Below are 26254 nucleotides of genomic sequence, written 5' to 3'. Positions count from 1 at the left end.
AATACCATGAAAATTGTAGGAAAATATAGGAAAATTGAAGGAGGAAATAAATATAACTTTATATCTTGCCACTAATTTTCAATCACAGTTGACATTTTGGTATATATTACAGTCTTTTTTCTATCCTTATCTTAACACATATAACCAAAATAATACCATATTTAATAATACTAATACATACTGATCTAAGTCCTTTACATATATTAACTCATATTTTTCACAACAGCTATTACAGGTGTTATTATCCATGTTACGTATGAGGAAATTGAGGCAAAGAGACTTACCCAGTGTCATCCAGCTAGCAAGTGTTGGAACTAGGAGGCTGTCCCAGATGGTCTGACTCCAGAGTCCTGCCCAGTGTTAGCACTCCCTTGCAAAAATGTTATCTCACATCATAGCATAGGTGTTTGTCCTCAGCTTAATTTAACATCAGATGAGTATATCATAATCTGTTAACCAGTTTCCAGTTTGGCAGATAGGTTGTTTCCAATTGCTTGCTGTTAAAAACAGTACGGCCGCCAACATTCTTGTATGTGTTGTGAATTAAGGGCTAGGGCTCTGAAGTCGGACCACCAGAGAGACTCTATTTTATTCAGCTGCTAAGGTGCTGAATCCTCTGAGTGTGCTCTGCACAGCAGAGCAAAATGTAAGAAAGCCTGTTAGTGCAATAGGAGCCTGACTGTAGTTCCTTTACCTGTCACATAGGGAAATCCCCCCTCAAAGGATTACTATGTGGATTAAAAGAAATAATGTGCATGGAGCTCTTAGCACAACTCCTGGTACAGAGTAGTGTTAGTAAATGCTAGCTATTGTTATTTTTCTTGAATTCCTAGAAATGGAGTCAAACTGTATTCTTTGCCTGTTTCAGATACTTACAAAACTCTGTGCTCTGATTTCCTAGAAAGTTAAATCCATGAAAGGAACATCCAAACATAAAAATGTCATTTAGCCCATTCATTTGTAGTAGTATTTTATAGAGTCTAAAGAACAAAACAATATTTCATCAAATATTTGATTATTTTGTATCTTAATTTGATTACTCTTTAAATCTCCTTAGATATGCTTTACCTTATTTGTTTGTTTTCACAGCTTCTTTATCCCAATCATAAGTTCAATGGTTATGAAAATCTATTTTTCACATTATGTCAGACCATTGTGTATAGTTATGGTTGCTCTCATTTGTGATAAAATGGGCAGAGCACCTAGCACAGTGCCTGGTCTATCATAGGCATTCAGTGCATATTGGTTGGCTGACTTATCAAGTGTCTTAGGGGAGAAAAACCTTTGAACACTTTCCTGAATTAAACTTATCTTTTAAAACTGCAGGCATGAACCCCTTTCTTCCTCAGAGTGTGTGCTGTCTGTGGGCAGGCTAGCTCCCAAGTTGAATAGGGGAGAGGATGGGGGAGGGAATGGCCCTGGACTACACTCCTCTATTTATCCTTCTAGATCTACTGGTATGAGAAGTCACTTTCCTGTTCCACGAGTGGAATGAGTGAGGAAGCAACAGGAGGGCCTCTTCATCCCTCACCCCCTGACAGTATTCCTCAGCCTTCCTCCACTTTTTATTTCATTGAGTTTAATCATTAAGTTAGTGGTTAACTAGAGGTGCAGCTAGACCGCTTTGGGGGAAGAGATTAACAGTCTATCAGTCCTGCTCCTACCGTCTAGAAGCCTCTCCTCCAAAGCTAATCATGGCTCCTTTGGGCATCCTGCTAGGACCACTAGTGGATAGAGGGCTCTCAAATGGGTCAGAATAGTGCATCGATAAAATTCACTCCAAGGCTGGTTTGTTCCCCAGTCATGTTTCCTCCCTATTTTATTTCCTGTTTCAAATTACATGCAGCCATTTTGTTCCCCTAGCCTATCAGAGATTCTGCAATGATCACATGACATCATTAATATAGTCTAATACATTACACCCAGTAATAAAATGTCAAGAAAATAGATGTGTCCTCAATGTGACTATGAACCCCCTCATACTATGGAATTCTCAGAAATTAAAGTCCAAAGATTACATTTCCAAAGGAATTTGCAATGTCTAAGATACTTGTGGAACATCAAATTAAAGTCCTCCCCCAATTCTTACTTTCTGGGTTTCAGCCAAAGTGGTTCTCTTGTCCAGGTGGAGTTGGGGTTCTTTTAGCCGCTGTATACTCTGAGCTGGCCTCCATAAGAATGGGTTGTTCCTTCTGGGCTTTGGAAGTTGAAATAATCTCTTGTGTTCCTTACTTCATGAATAAAGAAAAGAGTGGGACACAAAAGATAATCCCAGCACCAGCTCCACAGCAACCAAATTTAATAAGACAAATAGACTCCCTAGTCTTTAGGCTACACTATGTTCCCAGACCCTTTTCCTAGATATAGCCACCTACTATAGCAAACATTCAGAGGTATGAATGAGAGAGGGTAGACAGAGCCTGGTTTTAGCCCTACCTGGCTGTCAAGTAGTTTTTTCTAGTTTGTGAACCTATAAATTTATTGGGGGAAATCTCTCCCTAAGAGGCTAATTTTGCCACTATGCACTTACCATAAAGGGGGAAAGCCATCCATCCATCCAGTCTTGGAGAAAAACACTTGAAACATTGCTATTGCAAAGTTTAGGACTTTGCAGCCATGGCAGCCCCAGTCACCAGGTCTTGTCTGAGTTACCTTCCTCTCCTGTGCAGCATATTCAAAACCTTGTAATTTTTACTTCCCTTTTGCTTTTGTGTTTCTCTTTCTGTCTCTTGTTACATCATTTCTTCATCTAGAAGCCTGGGCCTCCTAAGGAGACTTTCTCCTGCTTATATAATCCAGAGAGAGTTTGAAAACATGTGCTGGGGTGGGAGGTGGGATTGACTCTTGAGTCTGTCCGTAAGCAACACAAGTTAAGTATAGCTCTCCACAGTTCCCTTCTTGCCCTGATCCAGGGTAAAGTATGGCACTAAGGGCAGCTAATCTAACCCTTCCTACTTCCCACCTAATAAAATAAACCTAGAACCTCAAGAGTGCTCTGTGATATACATATGGACCTCAGTTGCCTTACAGTTTAAACATAGTAAATCTAATTTTCCCTCCTGAGGCCTATCAGGCCTGTATTTAGAAAGACTTTTCTCCCTATAGTTGAACTCTTGCCCCAGGCACACCTGTTTAGGAAAATCTCTGCCGGCCAAATTCAAGGATAAGCAGCCTATTTCCTGTGGATGCCTGTGCTCGCAAAGGTAGGTCCCTCCCAACCAGCTGAGTGACCTGCCTGGCCTGTGCCCTTGCTGAGCCTATGCAGCTCTGCAGATCCACCAACGTCAGCCCTGCGGCGTGTGAACTACCTTTATAGAAGCAGCTACTTACCTATGGTTAAAGCCTTTTGTAATCTACCAAGATCAAAATATCAAATAGTCTGTGGTTACAAACTCCACACACAGGCTGCAACAGTTAAAAGCCAGCTGCAAACCTGAGAAAAACTTGTATGGTCTACCATAAATAAGGCCAAGGTCAAAATGCCCTGCTCACAAAGTTCAAGGCCCAAAGCTTTGGCCACATTATAACTTTTCCACATGTACTGTTTTCTTCCCATAATTTGATTCCTTGTCTGTGTATTAATTTTATGATCCAGTGTGCTGGCCAGATGTTGAAGTCTGAATTTGTCCCTAACATACAGGTTTTGCCAAGCCTGAGAAGGCCTGACTTTTCATAGTGTGGAGGACCTAACTAGAACACATACTCTCTAGAATAGGCTTGCCTTTAAGAGGAGAGGCTGAGCTACTCCACTCTCCCTATTCCACTTTCAAAGTATCTATATCTGGCAAAAGAAGCTTGGGTGATATTTACAGCAATACATATTAAAAACTGGTTTGCCTCAAGCCTTACAAGTAAGACATGGCCTTTCAGCTCTCAAGATCCCTTCCAGTCATATAATTATGCTCTTGTTTACTTGGACACTCAAAACAGAATTTGACATTCAAACACTAAGAAGCTGTAAATGGCTATTGTACTAAATGTTGATGGATTTATTTTGGGAATTTTAGATTTGAATATAAAATTAACATATCTTTCTCTATGAAGAGACTATAATCAATCACATTTGGCTTAACATTCTTTTCAAATTTTATTATTTAGTCTTTGCCTTCTCTTTCTCCCTACTTTCCTTTGTTTTGTTATATTAATTTCCCCTTAGTATTCTTTCTTTTTTATTTTTAAAATATTCATTTATTTATTTATTTGGCCGTGCTGGTTCTTAGTTGTGTCACGCAGGATCTTCGTTGCCGCGTGTGGGATGTTTGTTGCGGCATGTGGGGTCTTTAGCATGTGGGATCTAGTTCCCTGACCAGGGATCAAACCCTGGCCCCCCTGCATTGGGAGCGCAGAGTCTTAGCCACTGAACCACCAGGGAAGCCCCCCACCCCGCTTTAGTTTTGTTATCTCTTGTGTTCTGATCATTTTTCCTTAATGCTTGCCTTTTCTTATTTTGTTCCACTGTTTCTCCTTGATTTTGTGATTTCTCTCTCCCTCAGTTCTTCTGTGAAAAAGTACATTAGGAATTACTTTTTCTTAATTCTTATTTTGAGCTGTTTGTCATTGGGGGAAAAAGTCCATTTTTGGCAAATATGCTTCTTTTTTTCCCCCAGGAGGGATTGGGATTGGACCAGAGCTTCTTAAACTTTTTTATGACAGCTACTTGCTGACAGCTTTCAGTGCTGAACACACTTCCATGGATTCCTATGAAGGGATCTAGGCCATGTGTACTCACAGCACGGCAGCTGTAATCCTCTTTTTCTCTCCAAGTGAGAAAGCCTATTGCAATTAAAATGACTAATGCCATAGAATATAATAATCTCTTCTAATTACTTTTTATGTCAATTCTTTGCAAATTTCATTTTAACTGTTATTAGTAGCTCATAATTTCCATATAGCTTACTTGACTATATTCACTGGACTAAATGATATTTAATAAATATCTGTTTTGGCTATAACGTTCAATACTTCTAGAAATAGTGTTGCATCTTTGAGAGGTGAATCCAGTGGTGCCAATAAGATCAGGCAATTTATTGCTTCACATCCTCTTAAATTCCCCAAACTCTATTCTTGCCTTTATCTACATAGTAGCTGACATTTTTTTTTCTTGCATTTTCTGCCGCTCTATTAGCCCCCTCCTGGCCTCATTTCTCTGCCTGGCCTAGATTAAATGGATGATCACCCAAATTACTCTCTTGCCCCAAACCTTCAACATCTTTACACCCAGGTACTTAGGTCACTTGGGTCCAGAGCCCTGGATCAGTTCCCACTTACCTTCTCTTTTTCTATGTCGAGTGTGCAGAATGTTGCTAGAGGCAATAATGCAACTATGTTGATTGTGTCCCTGCAAGTTATGGACTTCATTCTTAGCTTCCAGCCATTATTTTTAAGACCTTATGTTTTTAGAGCAGTTTTAGGTTTACGACAAAATTGAGAGGCAGGTACAGAGATTCTTCATCTTCCCCCGCCCCGACACGTGCACAACCTCCCCTGTTATCAATATCACTCACCAGAGTGGTACATTTTTTTTAAAACCAAAGATGAACCTACATTGACACATCATAATCACCAAAGTCCATAGTTTACCTTAGGGTTCACTCTTGGTATTGTACATTCTTTAGGTTGGAAAAAAGTATAATGTATCCATATAATATCAGAGTATTTTCAGTACCCTAAAAATCCTATATGCTCTGCCTACTTATCTCTCCCTTTCCCTACCCCACCCTTGACAACTACTGATCTAAAGTCTCCATAGTTTTGCCTTTTCCAGAATGTCATATCGTTGGAATCACACAGAATGTAGGCTTTTCAGATTGGCTTCTTTCACTTAGTAATATGCATTTAAGATTCCACCATGTCTTTTTATGGCTTGATAGCTAATTTCTTTTTAGTGCTGAATAATATTCCATTATCTGGATGAACCATGGTTTACTTATCCATTCATCTACTGAAGGACATCTCAGTTGCTACCAAGTTTTGGAAATTATGAATGAAGCTGTTATAAACATGCATATATGTACCTAAGTTTTCAGCTCCTTTAGGTGAATACCAAGGATTGTGATTGTGAATACCAAGGATAAAATGGGAAGTGTACATTTAGTTTTGTAAGGAAGCACCAAACTGTCTTCCAAAGTGTTTGTGCCATTTTGCATTCCCACCAGCAATGTATATAAGTTCCTGCTGTTCTACATCCTCACTAGCATTTGGTGGTGTTAGTGTTTCAGATTTTGGCCATTCTAATAGGTGTGTAGTGGTATCTCATAGTTTTAGTTTTCATTTCCCTGATGACGTGATATTGAGCATCTTTTCATATGCTTATTTGCTATCTGTGTATCTTTGGTGAGGTGTGTTATAGTCTTTGGCCCATTTTTTAATTGGGTTGTTTGTTTTCTCACTATTGAGTTTTAAGAGTTCTTTGTATGTTTGGATAACAGTCCTTTATCAATTATGTCTTTTGCAAGTATTTTCCCTTAATCTGTGGCTTGTCTTCTAATTCTCTTGATACTGTCTCTTACAGAGCAGATGTTTTTAATTTTAATGGAGTTCAGATTACTAATTATTTCTTTCATAGATTGTGTCTTTGGTATTGTATCTAGAGAGGCGTCATCATACCCAGGGTCATCTAGATTTTCTCCTATATTATCTTCTAGGAGTTTTTAGTGTTGTGTTTTGTCAACCTTTTTTTTTTTTTTTTTTTTTTTTTTTTACTAATTCCAGTTATGTTGTCTCATTCAATTACTGATTGTCCCAGTGCTTAACACTATCCTCAAACCTTCTTTGATTGTCCCAGTGCTTAACACTATCCTCAAACCTTCTTTCCAACTTCTCAGCCTCACTCTCCTGCAGATAATTATCTATTCTCTTATCCAGTGAAATGGAAAGGTCAACTATAACCTTTCTAAACTTTCTACCCTTTTCCATTCAGAGAACCTACATCTACCCTCATTCTTCCAACCTCCCAGGCTCACATTCCTGTTCAAAGACAGCCCCCTCCCTGTGCTCTTCATCTCATTCATTTCCATCTTCGTTGTCCTTGTATCATTTTTCTATATCACCAACCTCTTACTCTGTACTATTATTAGTTCTCCTCAAGCAATAAATATGCTTGATTCTTACCTATACTAAAAAAAAAAAAAAAATCCCCAAACCAAAAAACAACAGCAGCAGCAGCAGCAACAAAAGCAATGACAAAAGCACCTCTTTTGACCCTGTGTCTCTTCTGGTTTCAACTGGCTTTCATCCTCCTCTGTAAAGAGCTCTCTTTAGTCATTGTCTCCATTTTTCACTTCCCATTCACTTTTCAACCCAGTGAAGTCTGACTTATCCCACCACCTCACTTCAACTTGCATAGCTAAAGACACTATGATGTCTGCATTGCACTTTATATGTCCCTTTCTGTGCTGAATCTGACACTCCCAATGGCACATTCCTTGAAATTCCCCTTGCCTTTGGCTTCCATAACCTCACTGCTCTTATTTTTCTGACATTCCTGACCACCTCTTAAAAGTTGGTCTTTTCCCCAGGATTTCCACTGTGAGCCACTGCTTTTTCACACAGTTTTAACTGCCACCTATGTATATAGGCTGATGACTTGCAAGTCTGCATGTCCAGTCCTAACATTTCCATTTTGCTTCAGAGGTCAGGTCACGTCTATGTATGTCTCCCACAGGTACCTCAGATTCAACATGGCCTTGGCTGAATTCATCATCAACTCCCCTACTTCTAAAACTTGGTTCTCTTTCTCTGTTCCTTCTGATTTGGTAGCCCCATGAGTTTCAGAATCATTCTAGAACAGCACAATGTCCAATAAAAATAAAATGTAAGCCACATGTGTAATATAAAAATTTTCTGGTAACCACATTAAAAAATAAAATGAGTCAAGTGAAATGAATATTAAGAATAGATTTTATTTAACCCAATATATCTAAAATATTATCATTTTAAAACATTTAATAGGGCTTCCCTGGTGGCGCAGTGGTTGAGAGTCCGCCTGCTGATGCAGGGGACACGGGTTCATGCCCCGGTCCGGGAAGATCCCACATGCCGCGGAATGGCTAGGCCTGTGAGCCATGGCTGCTAAGCCTGTGCGTCCGGAGCCTGTGCTCTGCAACGGGAGAGGCCACAACAGTGAGAGGCCTGCATACTGCAAAAAAAGAAAAAAACCCAACCATTTAATAGATATTTTACATTTCTTTTGTACCAAGTTTTCAAAATCCAGTGTGCATTTTACACTTACCACACATCAGAGTTTAAACTACTTACTAGGGCTCAATAACCATATGTGGCTAGTGGCTACTGTACAATGCAGTTCTAGTCTTTACTTTCACTAATCTCCCTTTCATCCAGTCATAAGTCCTATTGATTTTGTCTCCTAGGTGTTTCTCCAGTAGGTTTATTTATTTTCATGCTTTCTGCTCGTGGCTTTACTTCACACCTTGTTCATGTCTCACTTGGTTTATTGCAATAGCTTACATAACCTAGTTTGTCTCAGGGAGCATGCAAAATTCGCTGGAATGCAGGAGGATATAGTAGAACATCTACATACATATTTTATCTAGAAAATAAGGAAACAGTTAAGATTTATTAGTATTGAATATATATATATATATTGATGCCAGTGCCCTCGCTTTGTATCACAGAGAAGTCAATAATAAAATTATAAATGTAACAAATAAAATACATTTCCCCCACAAAATAAAAAACGTAAAATATTTACTTCATCTTCATATAATACTTTAGAATTTCTTTGGGTATTTCTATAGATGTACACAGTTTAGTAATACATTGGTCATATCTACTTAATAAATTTACATGTGTACTTGAAATTTATTTTGGTACTGCCAAATTTTATCACTAAAATTGGTGGTCTATTGAACTGGGTCGACTCTGGCTTTACCCCGCTTGCCTCTCCAGTCTCAATTTCTTCATCCCACCTCACATTTTCTGCATGAAGTAGCTCTTTCATATTTTGTTCTTGTTTGTCCTTCTTCATGGAAAACAAATAAATAGGCAAACGAGCTACTTCCTGACCTAACTCTAATTCTCTGCCAGGTTCTTTCAAGCTATCATGTCTCCAAGGAAAGCCTATTAACATTACCTAAGTTGTGTCCAGTCCTCCTTCTCTTGTTAAGGATACCTCTCTTACTACACTGTTATGTTGAAATTGTCTCCTTATGCATCTTCATTCCCTACAAAACTAAAATTCTTGAGGACAGGGGTGTGGCATCATCATGCTTTTTCATCTTGACATATGATAGGTTCTTAACAAATGTTTGTTGAACTAAATTCATGGCTCTCCTTGATGAAAGCCAGCCTGTTCTATCAATGGGTGAAATAGTGATTTTCTTATTGCAATTTGTGGAGTATCTGGAAGACTTCTTCTTTGTCCAAAAGATGCCTGATAGAATGAAATAGTAAATACACTTTCATTAAGTACTATAATTAATATGCTATTTGTAAGCCCTGGTAGTGTGGGTAACAATCCTATTGGGAAATAACCAGTTCCTTCTTACTAAAAAATTAAATGAGATTATTTGCTCTAAGACGAATGAAGTTTTGATTGTATGTATACATGCAACGGCTTTCAAACTTCAGTATGAATAAGAATCACTTTGGGAAATGTTAAAATGTAGATTCCTGGGTTTCATATGCACATATTCTGATTCCTTTGGACTTATAGGTATCCCAAGAATCTGTACTGTTAGAAAGCATCCCAATGGTTATTTATTATAAGCATTTTATTTTATTAGCTGGTAGAAACCATACTTTGAGAAGTATTGTTTCCTTCTTTCTGAAGCAGAGGGTTAAGAAGGAGTTGAGTTTGAACAATGGAGAGAACTGCCTTAATCTGGGCCTGAATGGGTTTCTACCTGGAGGTCTGTAAAAGTTAAAGAGTTAAAAAGGAAAATGGACGATGCTGGGAGATACTGAAACAGGGAATCAAGGGTGACAGAGACTAGGATTGTGGAAAGAGGCTTGGAAGATCAATAATGACCTTGGCTTACTTCACAATGTTCCCTAGGATTGACTTTCTTCAACTAGAAAGCTGAAAAATAAAATATAAATATAAACATAAAATCTGATTATTATTAGGTTATTTTCATTTTCCTTTAGGAAGTGACACTCAGTCATTCAATAAGTAATTTAAAAAAAATATTTCAGAATGTTTAGGATAATGGACATTGTAGGTATAGGGTGATTTTTGACATTTAGAACAATATACAATTCCATATACATTTCATTTCTATGACAACAAAAATTATCTAACATAGAGGAGATGGTAAACTATGCCGTATGGAAAACAGAATTTAACTTCATAAAAGCTGTGAGAAAAAACAGATTTTCACTTAAATGCCATTTATAGGTAATTTCTTTCCAAGTTGTTAATGTTTAAAAATTTAAATGCCGTTTAAATATTTTTATGAAGACTCTATGTATTTCTTAGCTTGGCAAATAACAACCAGAGGTAGATGGATAAACCTAGACCATTAAAAACCTCCAAACTTTTATTTTAGCTTATTGTTTCAGCTTTCTCCCCCATTCAGCTTATTGAGAGCTGTTAACAAGGAACTAATTGGTTGGCTTGTTTTTTCTTTTCACCATTTGGTGGCCAGTCTCTGGTAGAAATCCTAACGAGATGCAAACCAGGCAAACAAATGGGCCAGTGGGCTGGAAGGGGATAAGAGACAGTGGGCATGGAGAGTCTATTGTTGTTTGTCCAGTCAACTAAATATCTTTTAATTGTAGCAGCACTGCCATAAATAGGCCTGGCACAAGCCTATTAGTCTGCCTTATTTATTAGCCTGCCTGTTTCAGTCTCTCTGCTTCCACCATCCATACAAGTCTGTGATTCTGATTTTTGTTCATTTGATGGGAGAGACTTCCCTCTGCTTATCTGTGCTTTTGGAAGATATATTATTTTGTTTTTTTTTTAAAATAAATTTATTTATTTATTTTTGGCTGCATTTGGTCTTCGTTGCTGTGCGTGGGCTTTCTTTTTAGTTGCAGCGAGCGGGAGATACTCTTCGTTGCAGTGTGCAGGCCTCTCATTAAGGTGGCTTCTCTTGTTGCGGAGCACAGGCTCTAGGTGCGCGGGCTTCAGTAGTTGTGACACGTGGTCTCAGTAGTTGTGGCTCTCCGGCTCTAGAGCGCAGGCTTAGTAGTTGTGGTACGTGGGCTTAGCTGCTCCGTGACATGTGGGATCTTCCCGGACCAGGGCTTGAACCTGTGTCCCCTGCATTGGCAGGCAGATTCTTAACCACTGCGCCACCAGGGAACCATGAAGATATATTATTCTGAATAGTTTAATAGAAGGTGAGCTTTGAGGGAACAATGCTATTCTTATTGTAACTTGTATCTTGTTTTTAACTTAGTGCAAACGTGCATTCCCCATGGGCTCATGTTAAATTAAACGTCTCTGCTGATCTGTGCTCTCTTGAAGGTGATTCGCAAGGGATGGCTAACCATCAGCAACATTGGCATCATGAAAGGAGGCTCCAAGGGATACTGGTTCGTCCTTACTGCTGAAAGCTTATCCTGGTACAAAGATGATGAGGTGAGCCACAGAAGTGACAGAATTTTTAAAATTAAAATGTTTCTCTTTCAAATTAATTGATAGTATTGTGATATACAATTTTAAGGCACCAGTGGTTTTTTTTCAGTAAGACTTAGCTTGGGATGTTTGAAGAAGCACTGTTTTTTCCTCATAGATTTAAAATTTTACGATAGTCCCCTCAAATATCTTTTATTTGTAGTCACATTTATTTCCCTGAAGAAATGGAGTTAGGGATCCTTCTTTGTAATAATGGCAAGGTAGTGATATAGTGAAAGCGATTTTCATTCAATAATGTGTTGAAAATACTCAAGATAATAGAGCATCATAAGAGCAAAGTTAATAGCAGTGATGCAGAGTTAATAAAGCATTTTGGAATTGTTGCTGTGACATCTGTCTCAAATGACAGGCTTTTGAAAATGTCCAAATCACTAGTCTTCAAGTGAGTACTAGATAATTGTTTATACAAATTTTTTCTTTGAGAATTTGATATCTATGTAAAAGTATGAATTATGATAATTATGGTGTTCTGGTTCATGTTAGATGTTAATAATATTGGGCCTGTGACTTATTACTCATTTAAGTCTGATAGAAAAGCACACAAAAAAATCAGTCTTACAGAGCCATTAAAGTGCTATAAAGTGATACTGGTAAATTTGGGAGGGCATGGATGGAAATTAAGCAGTGTTTTGGAAATTTTAATAGCTCTGGTCTGACTTGAGAAATTTGGGGGGCTTATAATGCAGCATGCAAACATTGGATAAGAATACTCTGTGATAGCAAAACTATATACAGGTGAGATTGTGTCAGTTGTATTTGGTTATAAAAGGCACGCGTTTCAGAGTTAAAAGTCCTTCCGCTCTTGGCTTGATATCTTCTGAAAGCACTGCAAGGTGCTTTTGTAAATTGTTGGAGGAAAAACTTCATGTCCTATGTAGTTCTTTCTTTCTCCTAAATGCTTTGTGCAAATAATGTGTTTAATAAATATCAGATGATCAGTTGATGGGCACTAAATTTTCTGCAGTAAAGGAAATCAGATCTTATAGAAAGGTCCAAAGAAAATTTCTACTCAAAAGCTTTATTTCAAATTTTTGTCACATATTTTAATGACTTCAGTCAAACGTGGAATTGGTTGTTGTGAGTCTGAGGATTAGCATTGGTTTCTTTCCTGTGCTGGCTGCTTAGATCTCTCTCTCATTCTGTGGAAGCTCCAGTGTTTAAAGGCAACAGCCTCAGGAGCTCTGAGATGCCTTTCTAGATATAAACATCAGTAATTACATAATCTTCTTTTGTATTCAGTTGCCCTACTAGATCTTCTCTTAGATGCATTTTGTTTACAAGTATTTGTTTACAAGTGTTCACAAGTAGGTGATCATGTATGTACACTTAAATACATATTGGTCTATGGGCCATTCTCAGTTATTCTAGGCAAAGCAAAAGATTTTGCTGAGGAATCATGTTAGTAATAGCTAGTGTTTTATATTTATTAATTAAGGCATTTAATCCACATTACAACCATAAGGATAGGTACTATTATTATCCCCATTTTTCAGGTGAGTAAATGAAGAAAAAACACAACCTTTCAAAAAGTCATTTCTATAGGACTCAGTTTTCCTTATGGTAGAACACTTGGTGTTGGTGAGGATAACTAACTTGCCAAGGTCTCATAGCTACTTGGTAGCAAAGCAGAAATTTGAACACACGCTGTCTGGCTCCAGAGCTTAGGACTTCAACCACAAATGGAGGCAAGAATCTCCGAGGTGCTGGAGTTTTCCAAGTCAACCTCATCCCACAGAGGATTTATTAAGATGAGTACCAGGCATCCCAGCATTGACCTCTCCCTGAGTGTTAGTATCAGGGGCCCTGAAGACTCTGGGATTAGCCACTGCTGTCGGAGTATGGCTTTAGGGTTTCTGAAACAAGCCTGTTGGAAGGCACATGATGCTCCCTGTAGGGAAGGAAGAGGCTTTGAGAGCTTGGTGAGCTCATGGTCACCAGTCAGCCCTTTCTCTCTGCTATAAATTCAGAAAAAATTTTTACAAAATCTCTGCTGCTGAAGCTCCCTCATGAGCACTTGGTTACCATAGATAGAAAATACATGTGTGCAGTTATAATATTAACCAAGTGCCAGAGAACATTTTATTAAAGGTATGTGTGTGGAAGGTGGTGGGCTGTGTGTGTGTGTTGGGTGGGAAGGGTAGGTCATAATGACCCTTAAAATAGATTGGACTGATTTAGATGAAAAAAGTTTAGAAAAGGGTTGTTTTCTTAGTTTAGATCATTTTAAGAAAGGGAAAACGACAGATGAGGATGCTGCTCTATGGAGCTAACAAGTAGGCTAACAACAATACAATATCGGATAGTAAGTGCCCTGAAGAAAATAGGTCAGTGAGCTAAAAACTGACGGGGGAGGGACTTTTAGATTGAGTGTTTGCGAAGAAGTAACATTGGAGCAGAGACTGGAATGACGAACTGTGTAGAAGATTATGTTGAAGAACATTCCAGGGTGGCAGTGGGCAGGAAGCTTATGGCTGAGGTGGAGGAGGAGAAGGAGAGAGAAGTAGGAAATATAGAATCAGAGGTACCTTGTCAGGCCAATGATTTGGATTTTATTCCAAGGATAATTAAAAACCATTGGCCTGTGTCAATAGGATGTGACCTGATTGGATTTACGTTTTAGAAGGATCAGTCTGGCTGCTGGGTTGGTCATGATTTGTGGGATGGAATGTGTGTGTGGATGGAGTTGGGGTGGCAAGAATAGAAGAAGGGAGACCAGCTAGCAGACTGTATCGGTGGTTCAGGCAAGAGAAGATGGTGGCTTGTACTGGCTGGAGAGGAGAGCTCAAGTTCAGGGTAAAGCAAACTGATGGGCCACATACAGCTACACTGTAGTCATTAGCTACTGTTTCTCATGAAAAACTCTGCTCGAGAAACCAGATAGGAAATTTTCCGAATAGTAATGCCTGACTCATGACCCCTGTCTTCAAAGTATGTGTCAGTGGGGCAGAGCCTTTTCTCCCTGAAGCCATCCTCATTCATCCCCACCTTACCACCCCTTGGTAACCACCACTCTGGTTCACCATCCTGCTCCATTTCTATTGCCAGCACTTCCTACCACCACAGACCACCTCTGAGCCTGTGGGCAGGGCAGAAGGGAGGGGTCAGCACTGTTCCTTGCTCTTTACCAGTATTCAACTAATAGTTATTAGCGTCTGCTGGGAGCCAAGGCTGGAAGGGAGGGTATGGGGAAAGGAGGTCAGAAGAAATGTCAGGAGGGTGGGGCTTAGAGGTAGTGAATTTTCTTTGGCCCCTTGAATTTGTACCCTGAATACCCATCCTTTATTAGCAGTGTTTTAAATGATGCTTAGATTTCATACATGCCTTGCTGTCATAGTTTAACTATGCTTCTGGATATGGATTAAAGATGCTTCTGTGGGCAACCTTGAAAACCCCAAATTTACAATTTTCCTTTGTGAAAATAAGCATGAGTCCTTACCCAACTTTTGGAGTCAGTTTGTTGGTAAGTTGAGTGCTTGTACTTTGTTCCCATGGTATCTGTCACATCAGCATCTACACACTTTGGAAATCCTGTTACATAGCAATTTATCTCTCTTAGTCAAGCAAGTGTGACACCATAAATATTATTAGGTTAGTTATAGATTTATCATTTATTTAATAATTTATATTCAGATTTTCATAGAGAATTGTTATTTGTTTCTATGTTCTTTCATCTTCCTGCTTTCTTGTGTAATTAGACTGGTATGTTTTCATTACAATCTAATTGGCTGTTGAATAAATAGCATATTATGGCACATGAATAGATATGGTTTTATTTAACTTTTGACAGGTTTGTAATAAATATAAATGACTTATGAAATGTATTTGTGATTAAAGAACAATGGTTCAGACTGTTTTCAAGATGCGATTAATTGAACAAAAGACCCTGTAGACCATATGCTTGGTGCAATGAAAAGGGTGAGGTGCTGGAGGATGTGAATTTGCTACGACTAACTGCCAGTGTTGGAACAAGTCAGACTTCTCTGAGCCTCAGTTTTAGCTTATCAAATGGGGACTGTTGCTGACCAAATCACCTTAAAGGGAGTTTGTAGGACTCTAAGAAATCGTATATTAACAAGTGCATTTATAATCTTTTAGGCGTCACATTTATATATTTATTCTTGTCGTCTCAAGTAATACTATGCCCTCCTACAATAATGTCATTCTTTCACTCACATGTCTTCTAATTTCCAATTTGGTCATTTCATTTTGTGAGATAGGATGTATGGGATCTGGGATTTTTCAGCAGACAATGGTAAGATTCAGGCAGTAAAATGGAACTCAGATCCTGTTCCTTCAGTGGGACTTTTCTATGCTGCCTCCTCACCAGCCTATGGGTTAGAGATGATAATATCAAACTATGTGATTTCCTATCCAAACTGGCAGAGGCAATAGCATGATAACCCTGTGTAATAATTTTAAGCTAGATTTGGCATGATGGTAATAATAGGTCCCCATCATTTTTCCTGCTTTCTCCCCATCCTTAATATAACTATCCTCCCTACCCTTAAATCTTAGATGGGTTCGTGAACACGCTCAGACATCTGTGGACCTCATGTTTTGAACCATTATTCTACATTACAGTAATGTTATCTGTAATGTTACTGACAGATGATCTTAATGGAAAGGTTTCCACCTGTGTCCCAGGCAGTGTTATTTCAATGTGTTATCTTCAGAGAATCTATATAATACAAAGTGGTTATGGAAAACATAATTAATCTATGTACTTGACTATATGTTATCCTTTAGCATTACTCAAAAATTGGGGCTTTCTGCAACACGAAAATAAATAGACCATCTTGTACGTGGTTAGATAGTTTATAACTAATCACCAAGGGGATTTACCCAAACCTGGCTGTCCTTCCAAATCATACTCCAGTACCCCAGACTCTGAAATTCTGTACAAAAGTGGCTCTGAATGCATTTCTAGGGGTTGCATAGACCTCTTCCTGGGTCCATCCTCTCCAGAGCATTCTGTCATTGTGCATACCCCAAGTCAAGGGGGAACTGTTTATGGGGGTGAGGACAGAGCTTGGACATGCAGGATTGTGTGTCCACATATATCCCTTGGGATCTTGGATGAATGATACTCAGCTCCTTTGATTTCTATCAAAATAATAATATAAAGATATTTGTAGTACTTATATTTACTAAGGATTTGAGGAAGAAATACAGCAATTCAAACAACCTCAAATAGCATATTAGATAACCCTCTGCACAGCAGTTTTTAACTAGTGGGCACTGGGTGTGTCACTGGCAGCTCTAGCCATGTGCTGGCCCAGCCCAAGGAAAGTACATAGGCTTCTCTCTTTCTCTTCCCCTTCACATCTCTCCCCTCAGTGCTGTCAGTCTGGATTGCCCCAAATTCAAGGTGTTTACTCATTCTTTTATGTACATCCACTCAGCTCTTCTTAGCATCTAGTCCAGCCTTCATTTCAGGCTCACCTTTGTATATCCAAATTAGTCAAAATGCTCAACCAAGCCAAATGGACTTTCAGTTAACAAGATGCTCCCTAGTTCTAAAGTAATTGTGGTTGTAAAAAATATCTCTGTTATTCATTCTACCTGCTTAAGCTCATGAAGGCCAGCTTTCAATCTGAATGATGATCTTGATGAAGATCATCATGATAATGGTTAACATTTATTATTTATAATAAAGTTTATCAGGCACTGAACTAAGTCAATACTTTATTTACATTCTCCATTTTAGAAATGAAGATTGAGACTCAAAGAGACTAATTCAGCCAGCTACTAAGTATCCGTGCTGTGCTCTTAATCACCTGAACATTTCCCAACAAATATATTCTGAGCACTTGTTATGTACCAGACACTATCCTAATCACTAAGGATAAAGTGGTTAGCAAAGTACCCACCCTTATGAAGGATATTTTCTGATAAAGAAAACATAAACAATCATGAACAACTATGAGATTCAGATTACAAACTGAATAAGATAAATCCAATGATGTGTTTGACTTAAGGAGTATCTGGGATGGTAATCACAGCATGGGGGGACATTAAACTGAGTGGTCAGAGAAAGTTTGTGTTAATGCCTAAGGCAAGATAGAGCCTGATGAATGTAAGAAACTGAACTTAGGCCACTGTGACTGGAACAAATAGAGAAAAGGACTCTATAAAGATTAAGGATTTTGATCCAAAGAATGATGAGAAGCCTTTGAAGTTTTTAAGCTGAAGAGTCACATAATAGGATTTGAAAGTTTTATAGATCTTTGTGATTGCTTTGTAGAGACTGGATTGGAGGAGGACAAAACTGAATTGGGGAGTTGTAGAAAGCTATTGCTGTGGTATACATAAGAGATAATGGTAGCTTGGGCTGGATGGGTTGAGGGAAATTGATAGAAATGGATGAATTTAAGAGATTTTTTAAAAAGGAGAAAATTGACAAAACTCATCACACGTGTTAAGTATTGGTTGAATGCTTTTAAGTTCCTGCTGAACTGTAAGCTTCTTGAGCCCAGGAGCCACTGTCTTGTTCCACGTTCTACCACCAGTAGACATGGCTCTGAGAGGTGACGCTAAGTAAATATTGGCCAAGTGAAGATGTGATTGAGCAAATAAATAATTAAGTGCAGCATAGTAATTCATCATGTCCTGGTATCACAAGTGGCTAAACCAAATTATTGAATTACAGGGTAAAATTACCCTTAGATGTAGATTGTCTTAAAATTTTCTTAAGTTTCATGATTGAAGGTTAATGGATTTTTTTTCCCTCTGACTATATGACTTCCTGGATTGAAGATAATTTAAGCAGAAAATAAATTTCCCAGTGTCATTTTCATACATTATAAATATATTTTGCACAGTTCTTTTTTTTTTACATCTTTATTGGAGTATAATTGCTTTACAATGTTGTGTTAGTTTCTGCTATATAACAAAGTGAATCAGTTATATGTATACATGTATCCCCAATCCCCTCCCTCTTGAGCCTCCCTCCCACCCCTCTAAGTGGTCACAAAGCACAAGCTGATCTCCCTGTTGCACAGTTCTTTGGAGGGATTTAGAAAAGGGCAAGGCATTGGAATAAAATAGAAACTATCATTTCAAAAAGATTGTGGATTTAGATAGCTCTACATTAATCTTTAAAATCAGATTTGAAAAAAAAATGTGATGGCTTTTATTTAAATTATTCCAAAATACAAAATTTAAAAGAATAGAATATTCTGATTCAAGGAGAAAAGAGTCTTATTTTTCTTAGTATCAATGAGAAATGTGTAAATGGTAGTTGAAATCTCTGAAAAAAAAGGGATTGCTAGTTTATGAACAATGATAGTACATAGCCAATATTTATTCCATTTAGGTAGTCCAACATGAAGATTAAAATCATAATGGAATACTCCTAGGAAAGTAGGGTAATTCAACAGAAGCATTTCCAGTGGAAATGTACTAACCTTACAGTATTGAAGAAAATCCAAAATCTGCATTGAAATAAGGACATTCTTTGGACTCAAAAAATTACAGGCCTCATTTTTGTGGGTTGATGTGTTTGGAAAGCTTGATAAGGAGATTATATAATTCCCTTATAGGGATATTTACTTAGTATTGTTTTTATTATGTAACTGTAACAGATGACACATGTAACTTTGGTAATAGGAAACGAAGTGACAGCTATGTCCCTGGATGGTGAAAGTTGTGAGACGGAGAAGTTATAGAAATCTTCAGCTCCTTCCATTTGCACTTAGACTTTCAAGATTCTGTTTCCTGTTAGGTCCGCATGCTCCCTGTGATGAGGTCAGGATTGACCCTGTGAACACTAGTCACACTCCTTGCTGAGTTGTTTTAGTTAGCCAAAATTTAGATATTTTTTATTTTAAAAAAGTCTCAATAAATATTAAACTTTAAAACATTTATGTTACTTTAAATTCTTCATGACCATAGTTGTGCATGTGCTTTTTCATATACATAAGCTATCTTGTGTTATGCTTTTTAATGTGGGATTATTTCATGTAAACATTTCCAAGTTCTAGAATTATGCAAAGATTTATACTTTTGAAAAACATATTCAACAAACCATAATGGTAAATGCTATTTCAAATTTATTAAAAATGCTTATAAACCCACACCCATTCCCTCATATGTATTATTTGTTGTACTCAGAAGTTTATATTGGAAGAAAAATATTACCCTTTATATTACCGTTTCCTGGAAGAGTAAAATTTTTAAATGTACCTCATTTAATGAATTATATATATATATATATATATATATATATATATATATATGACATTCTTTCAAGCTAAGTAAAAAGAATGTAATACCAATATGTTAACCTCATGTTTTAAGGGAAAATTATTTGAAACGTCATCCTGGAGTGGTTCACTACAGGATGACTGCGCTGGCCTGGCCTCCTTAGCTTTCCCTTTGGAGCTTGGTGTAATGGAACAGTCTCCTTTATGTTATGACCCAGCTATCGTGTCAGCCAGAGAGCTCTCAAGCACTGTCCTGGCACTGCCTTGCCGGGTCCAATAGGATGATCCATATGCGGACTCCTGTCGGAGGCATTTGCTACAGGTTGTATAAAGCATTTACAACTGGGTGATTTTATGCAAATATTGTGAGACATTTTTATATTGTCTTCCTGTTTATATTTTACATTTTGTGAACTATTGTTCAGGACTTTATTTGCTAGTCATGGGACTCTTCTTTAAGGTAAAAACCTTCATTTCATAATGTGTTTTGCAGTAGCATGTTTTAGCAGATGACATATTTCCTTAGGCCAGATTGTAAATGCAAGAATTTAGCCTTAATCATATTTTTACTTATTAGTTTTACCCAATCACTGTTTTTGTTTTTGTTGTTGTTTTTAAGAAACTATAGTGTCAGGTTTGGTAAAATATCAAATAATAATAAAAGTTTTGAACCTCGGGGAGTTTTTATCCTTATGACTAAATCTTTCATTTTAAAAATGAAATATCTGAATAAAAATGATTTGCTTTAATCCAAAATATACACTTGAAATGTTTAGTTAGATTTAAAAAAGCAAAAATTTTGGGTAGCCTTGTGCAATATATTTTAAAGTTTGACCAGAATCTTTCTAAGAAAGATGAAAATTAATTTTAAATACTGAAGTTGACATGTTAGTGAACCAAACCAAAGTTGACAAATTTTTAATTTTACCCATCTCCCCATTTTTTACCCTTGAATATTTGAAATATTCATATAAACAAGCCAACCCTGATCATTTCACCCTAGTTCACAGTGTATAAAGTTTTGACATATCCTCAAAAGACATGGCAAAATTATACACTGCATATCCAGTAATAGCTTTCCTTGTTCTTTTTGAAAATAATTGAATTGCCTGAACATTTCAAGAGTTTGAAAATTTACAGTGAATGGGAGCATGTATTCCAAGTGAATGCATTGGCCCCGTAAATTCCACCCTTAGAACTGTACTTCCTTCTTAATTTCTTAATTTAACAATGGCAGTAATAAATCATGTACATCATGACATTTGGAAATATCGAAGCTTCAATTTCAGCTTTGTATATATCAAAAGAAGAGAGGCAAATATTTTAATACACTTGAAAATTATGTTGGAAATAAATACTCTTTTCACTGTGTTTTACCCAGGCCCAAACTGGCGGAGTTTGTTAACTCAAAATACATTATTCCCTGGAATATTATCTCTTCACTCTTTTTCTTTTCTTCATCTCTGTGTCTTAAAAAGTCATGATGATATAGAAAACTAAACTTAGTTTTTGGAGTAGAATTGTTAGAATCACTTATTCTGTCAAACATCAGACTGAGGTTATATTGTTTTGTTACATTCATTTTGGGGGTGCTGCTCAAAAGCTGTGTACAATAAATGTCAAGGGTAGTAATTTACTGACAACGATTAGGAAAAGAGAACTATAGAAAGCACAGGAACATTTTCAGAAATGGGTTTTATTATATTTCATAAGCACCACTCACTTTACTTTTGGTGGGTTTCAATATTTGAATCAAAAATAATAATAATACATAAGAGTTAAGAAACCAACAAATTAAAACCCCAGGCCCCCGCGCCCCTCATTTTGGTTGTAGCTCTTGGTGTAGATGCTATGGTGTGAGGGCTGCTTTCTTTCAATGGCTGGTTGTCATTCAGGCTGGGTTGTCATGTGACTGCCTGTCTGTGCCTGCTGTACAGGTGAGCGGATGTTCTGCACAGCAAGTGTAGACAGGCAGACACATGACAACTCCGTCCAGCCAGGCCCTTGGTTCCTTCAGGTTTCCTTTGCTCATGGGCAGATACAATCAGTCTGTTTTCCAGATTTGGTGATTTTGGAGGGTCAGGGGAAAGGGAGAAAAACACACAATAGAATTAAACATTAAAACATTATGGAACTAAAAACAAGTTAGACTTTTGACTTTATTCAGAAAGTACACTTATACATTCATTCCAAATGTGCTAACATGGATAATTGACAGAGCAGAAAACTCACATTGAAATTTTAAGGATAAAACAACAACAAAAAAGACTAAACACAAGGTTTATTCTTAAATCCAGTTCATATTACTACTGGCCCACATGCAGTCAGAGTTCAGAGTAATTGAACCAGATGTTTTTCCTCTTCACAAAACTCTGCATATTTTAAAACTGAAGTTAAAGATAAAGACTATGTTTATACATGTTTCTTGTAATAGGTAAGTACCATAATCTAGCCCATGAAAAAGAAACTTGTCATTTACATGGAAATGGCAGCCATTTTCAAAATAATCAATGAGCCTAATGTATTTGACAATGCAACAAACGGACTTTGGTATCTGATGCTTTGTTAGTTGGATTTTGACAAGGGGATGTATTTTTATCAATATTTTATTAAGCAACAGGAACTTATATAAACTTCTCATATTTTTTAATGCAAAGTTTTAAAGTATGGATTTGAAAACCAAATAAAAAGCAGTTGTGAGCTTAAGTTTTCTTCCTCTTAATTAACTACAGGGCTGTGCCATGAATCAAAAGGGTATAAACTAAAAAGTTGTTACCCACAGGGATGCTCACAATGTGTATTGGACATTGTTAGTGCAGCGCAGTTACAAAATAGTACCTTAAACACAGAAGAGAAAGCTTCATTTCGTATCTAAAAAGTAAAGCCAGACCCTCTGGAAAATTTCCTTAAAATTCATATAAGAAAGAATTAATGTTGTTAAATATACAGTTAGAAAATTTAATTCTGGTGACTTGAGAATAATTCTACTGGTTATTTTAATATAAATGATCAATTCACTTCCGTAGAGGTATTTAACAAATTTCCTTGCCCTTTAAAAAATAAAATATCCAGATAGTCAAAATTCCAATAAATAGAATTTTAAAAAACAAAACAAAACCTTATTGTCCAAGGAATGTGTACTTAGGGATTTTTTCAAAGAATTTTAAGGAAAACAAGTAGTTTGTTATTTTCCTTTAATTGTAAAATTCTGAGAAAATAGCAAATAGAAAGTTTATGGAGAGCAAAATAGTTTTTAGAGACTGAAAAAAATGACAGTATTCTACACATCTGAACTTTTATGGAGTGATTAGATATGGTACAGTTTTAACAGAGTTGATAAATGCAACTTTCCATTTATTTATTTAATTTCAAAAAATAAATGTCAGATTCTGTTTCTGGTCATCACTTCTGAGTAGAGGACTTAGTTTTTTTTCTTGACAGAATCAAAAACATCACTAAACTTGGCTGCTGTTTAAATAATTACAAGGCCAGAGTATGCAAAAACAAATACCTTAAGAAACTATTTTGTTATTGTTGCTGCATTCAGTGCAACAGAAAATATTTATGGAGTGATTCACTTACAAAGAGTATATTGGTGGAAATTTAAAATTACTGTAATTCTGTATAGCTTTCCCTCTCTCTCCCATAAATAATTTGATCCAGTTAACTCTGCTCAATTAAAGGAATGATGCATGCAACCTGAAAAAATAGAAAGAAATATTTGTGAGTTCATGTTATCCTTTAATATGAAGCAGTTCTATTAAACCAAGATACCCAATGTATTTGAGCCTGAAAAACCATAACTGTTTTTCAGGGGGGAAAAAATCTTGCTGAAAAATGATTTTATTCTACTCATAAGACTTTTGGACAATTTATGTTTCTAGTAGATTTTAAAAACACAATTTTAGTAAGTCTGTGGCATATGCACACTTTTTGGTTATGTTGAACCTGATGGAAGACTGAAAAAACATTTAAGATTTTTTTCTATCTTCTAAACTGTACAGTAAATATTAATTCATTATCACTTAATATACTAGGTAAAATATAAAAAAGCTATTTATATTATTATCATACCATGTATTTTTTAATATGGTTATTACACCTCCTTTTTGTCTTTTGTTTATTATCTTAAGAAAGAAATGCAAAAATAGAATCATATTCTAAGTCTTCTACAGCAAAATTAAACCAAATCAACTCCAGAAAACTGGCTGTCACAGTTAAGTCAGGAAATTCAAAATTAAGATTTAATTATTTTCTTTAATTTACTTCTTTATCTCTATTTATTAAAACTGATAAAAATTCTTAATAAGAGATCTTCAAAAAATTGATAAATATTTCTACCTAAATAATTTGTAGCACACCGAGGTTAAAAAGGTAGAAGAAACCAAGTAAGAAAGTTTCAATCTTTACTCAGGAATTTCCTGTCTTTTCTTAGGTTAAAGCCTGACTTCTAGTTATTTTAAGCTGGGATTTATGAGTGATGGTCTCTTAGCTATTATTTAGACATTATTGAGATGGGTGGGATAGTCTCCTCAGAGAAGAGCAAATCTCTTGTAGAGTAATCAAAAGCTTTGGCTTCTCTTTAGTAAGGATGGACTCTGGTGGGTGAGTGAACTTTTCTACATTACCAAGTTGTATTTTCTTTTTATGTCCTATAACAGCTTTAAGACTTCAACCGGGGGGAAAAAAAAGGGGGTGGGGGGAGAAAATTCCTTCATTAGGAGTTTTGTGCCTGAACTCTTTCCCACAAAGTGAAAAACTTGGGTGGTCTGTAGGGTGAGAGGTGGGGGTAGATAGTATATTTTGGTTTTTAAAAAATATAAACACATTATCTTGGCCGAAAGCTCAAATACCAAGCAGGAAGGACATTAAACCTATTAACTAATTGCAAGAAAGTGATCAGTGTGAAATTTCGTCCCACTGTAAATAAATTTTCTTTGGTTTTGAGATCTATGGCTTAAAAAAGCAGTGGGAGTTGAAAATGTAAATAAACTGTTTTATGTTGATCCTTTTCCAATTAAGAAATGATGGTGTTAAAGCTAAGGCTCTGAATTTCCTTCTCTTAGCGGAAAAATTTTTCATTTTAACTCAGTACCTGGTCTAACTTATCAATCACCATGCGCTAAAATGCAAAATAAACTACTAAGTTTCTATGAAGTACAGTTTGGACAGGCCTTGCAATTTTCTCTTTCTGACGATGTACAATATTTAATTTTAATACTTACACTTACCATTACATCCAGGGGTAGTTTTAGTAGAAGTTGTTCATTGTTGGTTAGTTTCCTCTGGAATAGATCCCATGATCCCTAAAACATTTGTATATTTCCTTACAAAGTAATATCAAAAGAAAGTTAAACATTATTCTAATTACTCTGGAAATAGATAAGGTTATTTTACGATATGTGTGTGTATACATGTTAGTATGTATACCAGCGCATAAACTACCATCCTTCCTTCAGTCAGCAGTGGTTTATAAAGTGAGCTTTTACTTTTGATTTTTAACTTAGTTCATGAATTTAAAAAGATGTACTATTCCTTCCCATTTGTTAAAAGCTTGCATTAAAAATGAGTTGCCAGGGCTCACTGAGCACGTGCAGGGGCTCCTCGGCTATCCCTTTTGCAAATTAATTCTTATGTTCCTACTCCTGTACTTATGCCAAGGACACCATCGGGTCCCCTCTGTCTCCAGACTAAAAGTAATCCTGAGGGAGAAAATAGGTGAGGAACCAGTGGGGGTTTGTTTCATTAAAACAAAAAGACCACTTAATATGAAGAAAGACATTTAAATTAAATAAACATGAAATTAAAGCAAGTTAGGAAATTCAGTTATTTCTATGGAGTAAAAAAACAAACAAAACCCCCAAATTTGAAAAATCTTAAATATTGCCAAAGTACCTTATAGCTATCTTCTTTAGTAACTATATCAATTAGTAAAAATATATTTCTTAAAAAAATAAGCTCCCATAAAGTTACCTAATAGATTTTTTCAATTTTCCTATGTAAAAAAAAAAAACTATATAGAGTTTTAAAATCTTACTTGTTTTATTAAAAATAATTAATCTGGAAGCCTCCAAGATACAATAGAAGAAAAAAAAAAGGATGACATTGTATCATCTAACTGGAGAAAATAGCTAAAATAAATCCTTGCTTTTTATATTTTAACTAAAAACCATGAATAAAAGAGAAAACTTTTGTACCAGTTTTGGAATGATCAAAGGGGTAATTTTTAAAATAAATTGTCTTGACCAAAGATAACGTGGGGAATCTTTGGTAATAAAACGTTTTGCCAAAGAGAACTTGTGACAATGTTTGAATTGTTGTTGCAAAATGTATGATTTAGAAAAGGATTTGTTAAGGAACCAATGTAACTTTACAGAATTTAAAGGAGGACAAAAGGGGTTAGATTCACACAAAAGCCTAAAGAACAGATGTTTTCATTATATAG

General features: G+C 36.5%; 1 protein-coding gene across 10 annotated transcripts in view; it reads left to right on the top strand.

Annotated features, from left to right (window-relative positions):
* Positions 1-26254, top strand: part of DNM3 (dynamin 3) — a 569430-nt gene that overhangs the window by 279298 nt on the left and 263878 nt on the right. For all 10 annotated transcript variants that reach the window (XM_060296333.1, XM_060296364.1, XM_030875472.2 and 7 more), the window contains one exon: positions 11435-11548. In XM_060296333.1, the coding sequence (XP_060152316.1) occupies positions 11435-11548 (114 nt within the window). The remainder of the gene's footprint in view (positions 1-11434; positions 11549-26254) is intronic.

The sequence above is a fragment of the Globicephala melas genome, chromosome 1, assembly GCF_963455315.2.
Source record: "Globicephala melas chromosome 1, mGloMel1.2, whole genome shotgun sequence".
Taxonomy (NCBI): Eukaryota; Metazoa; Chordata; class Mammalia; order Artiodactyla; family Delphinidae; genus Globicephala; species Globicephala melas.
The sequence above is the reverse complement of the archived record's forward strand: the minus strand, read 5'-3'. Positions and strand labels throughout refer to the sequence as shown.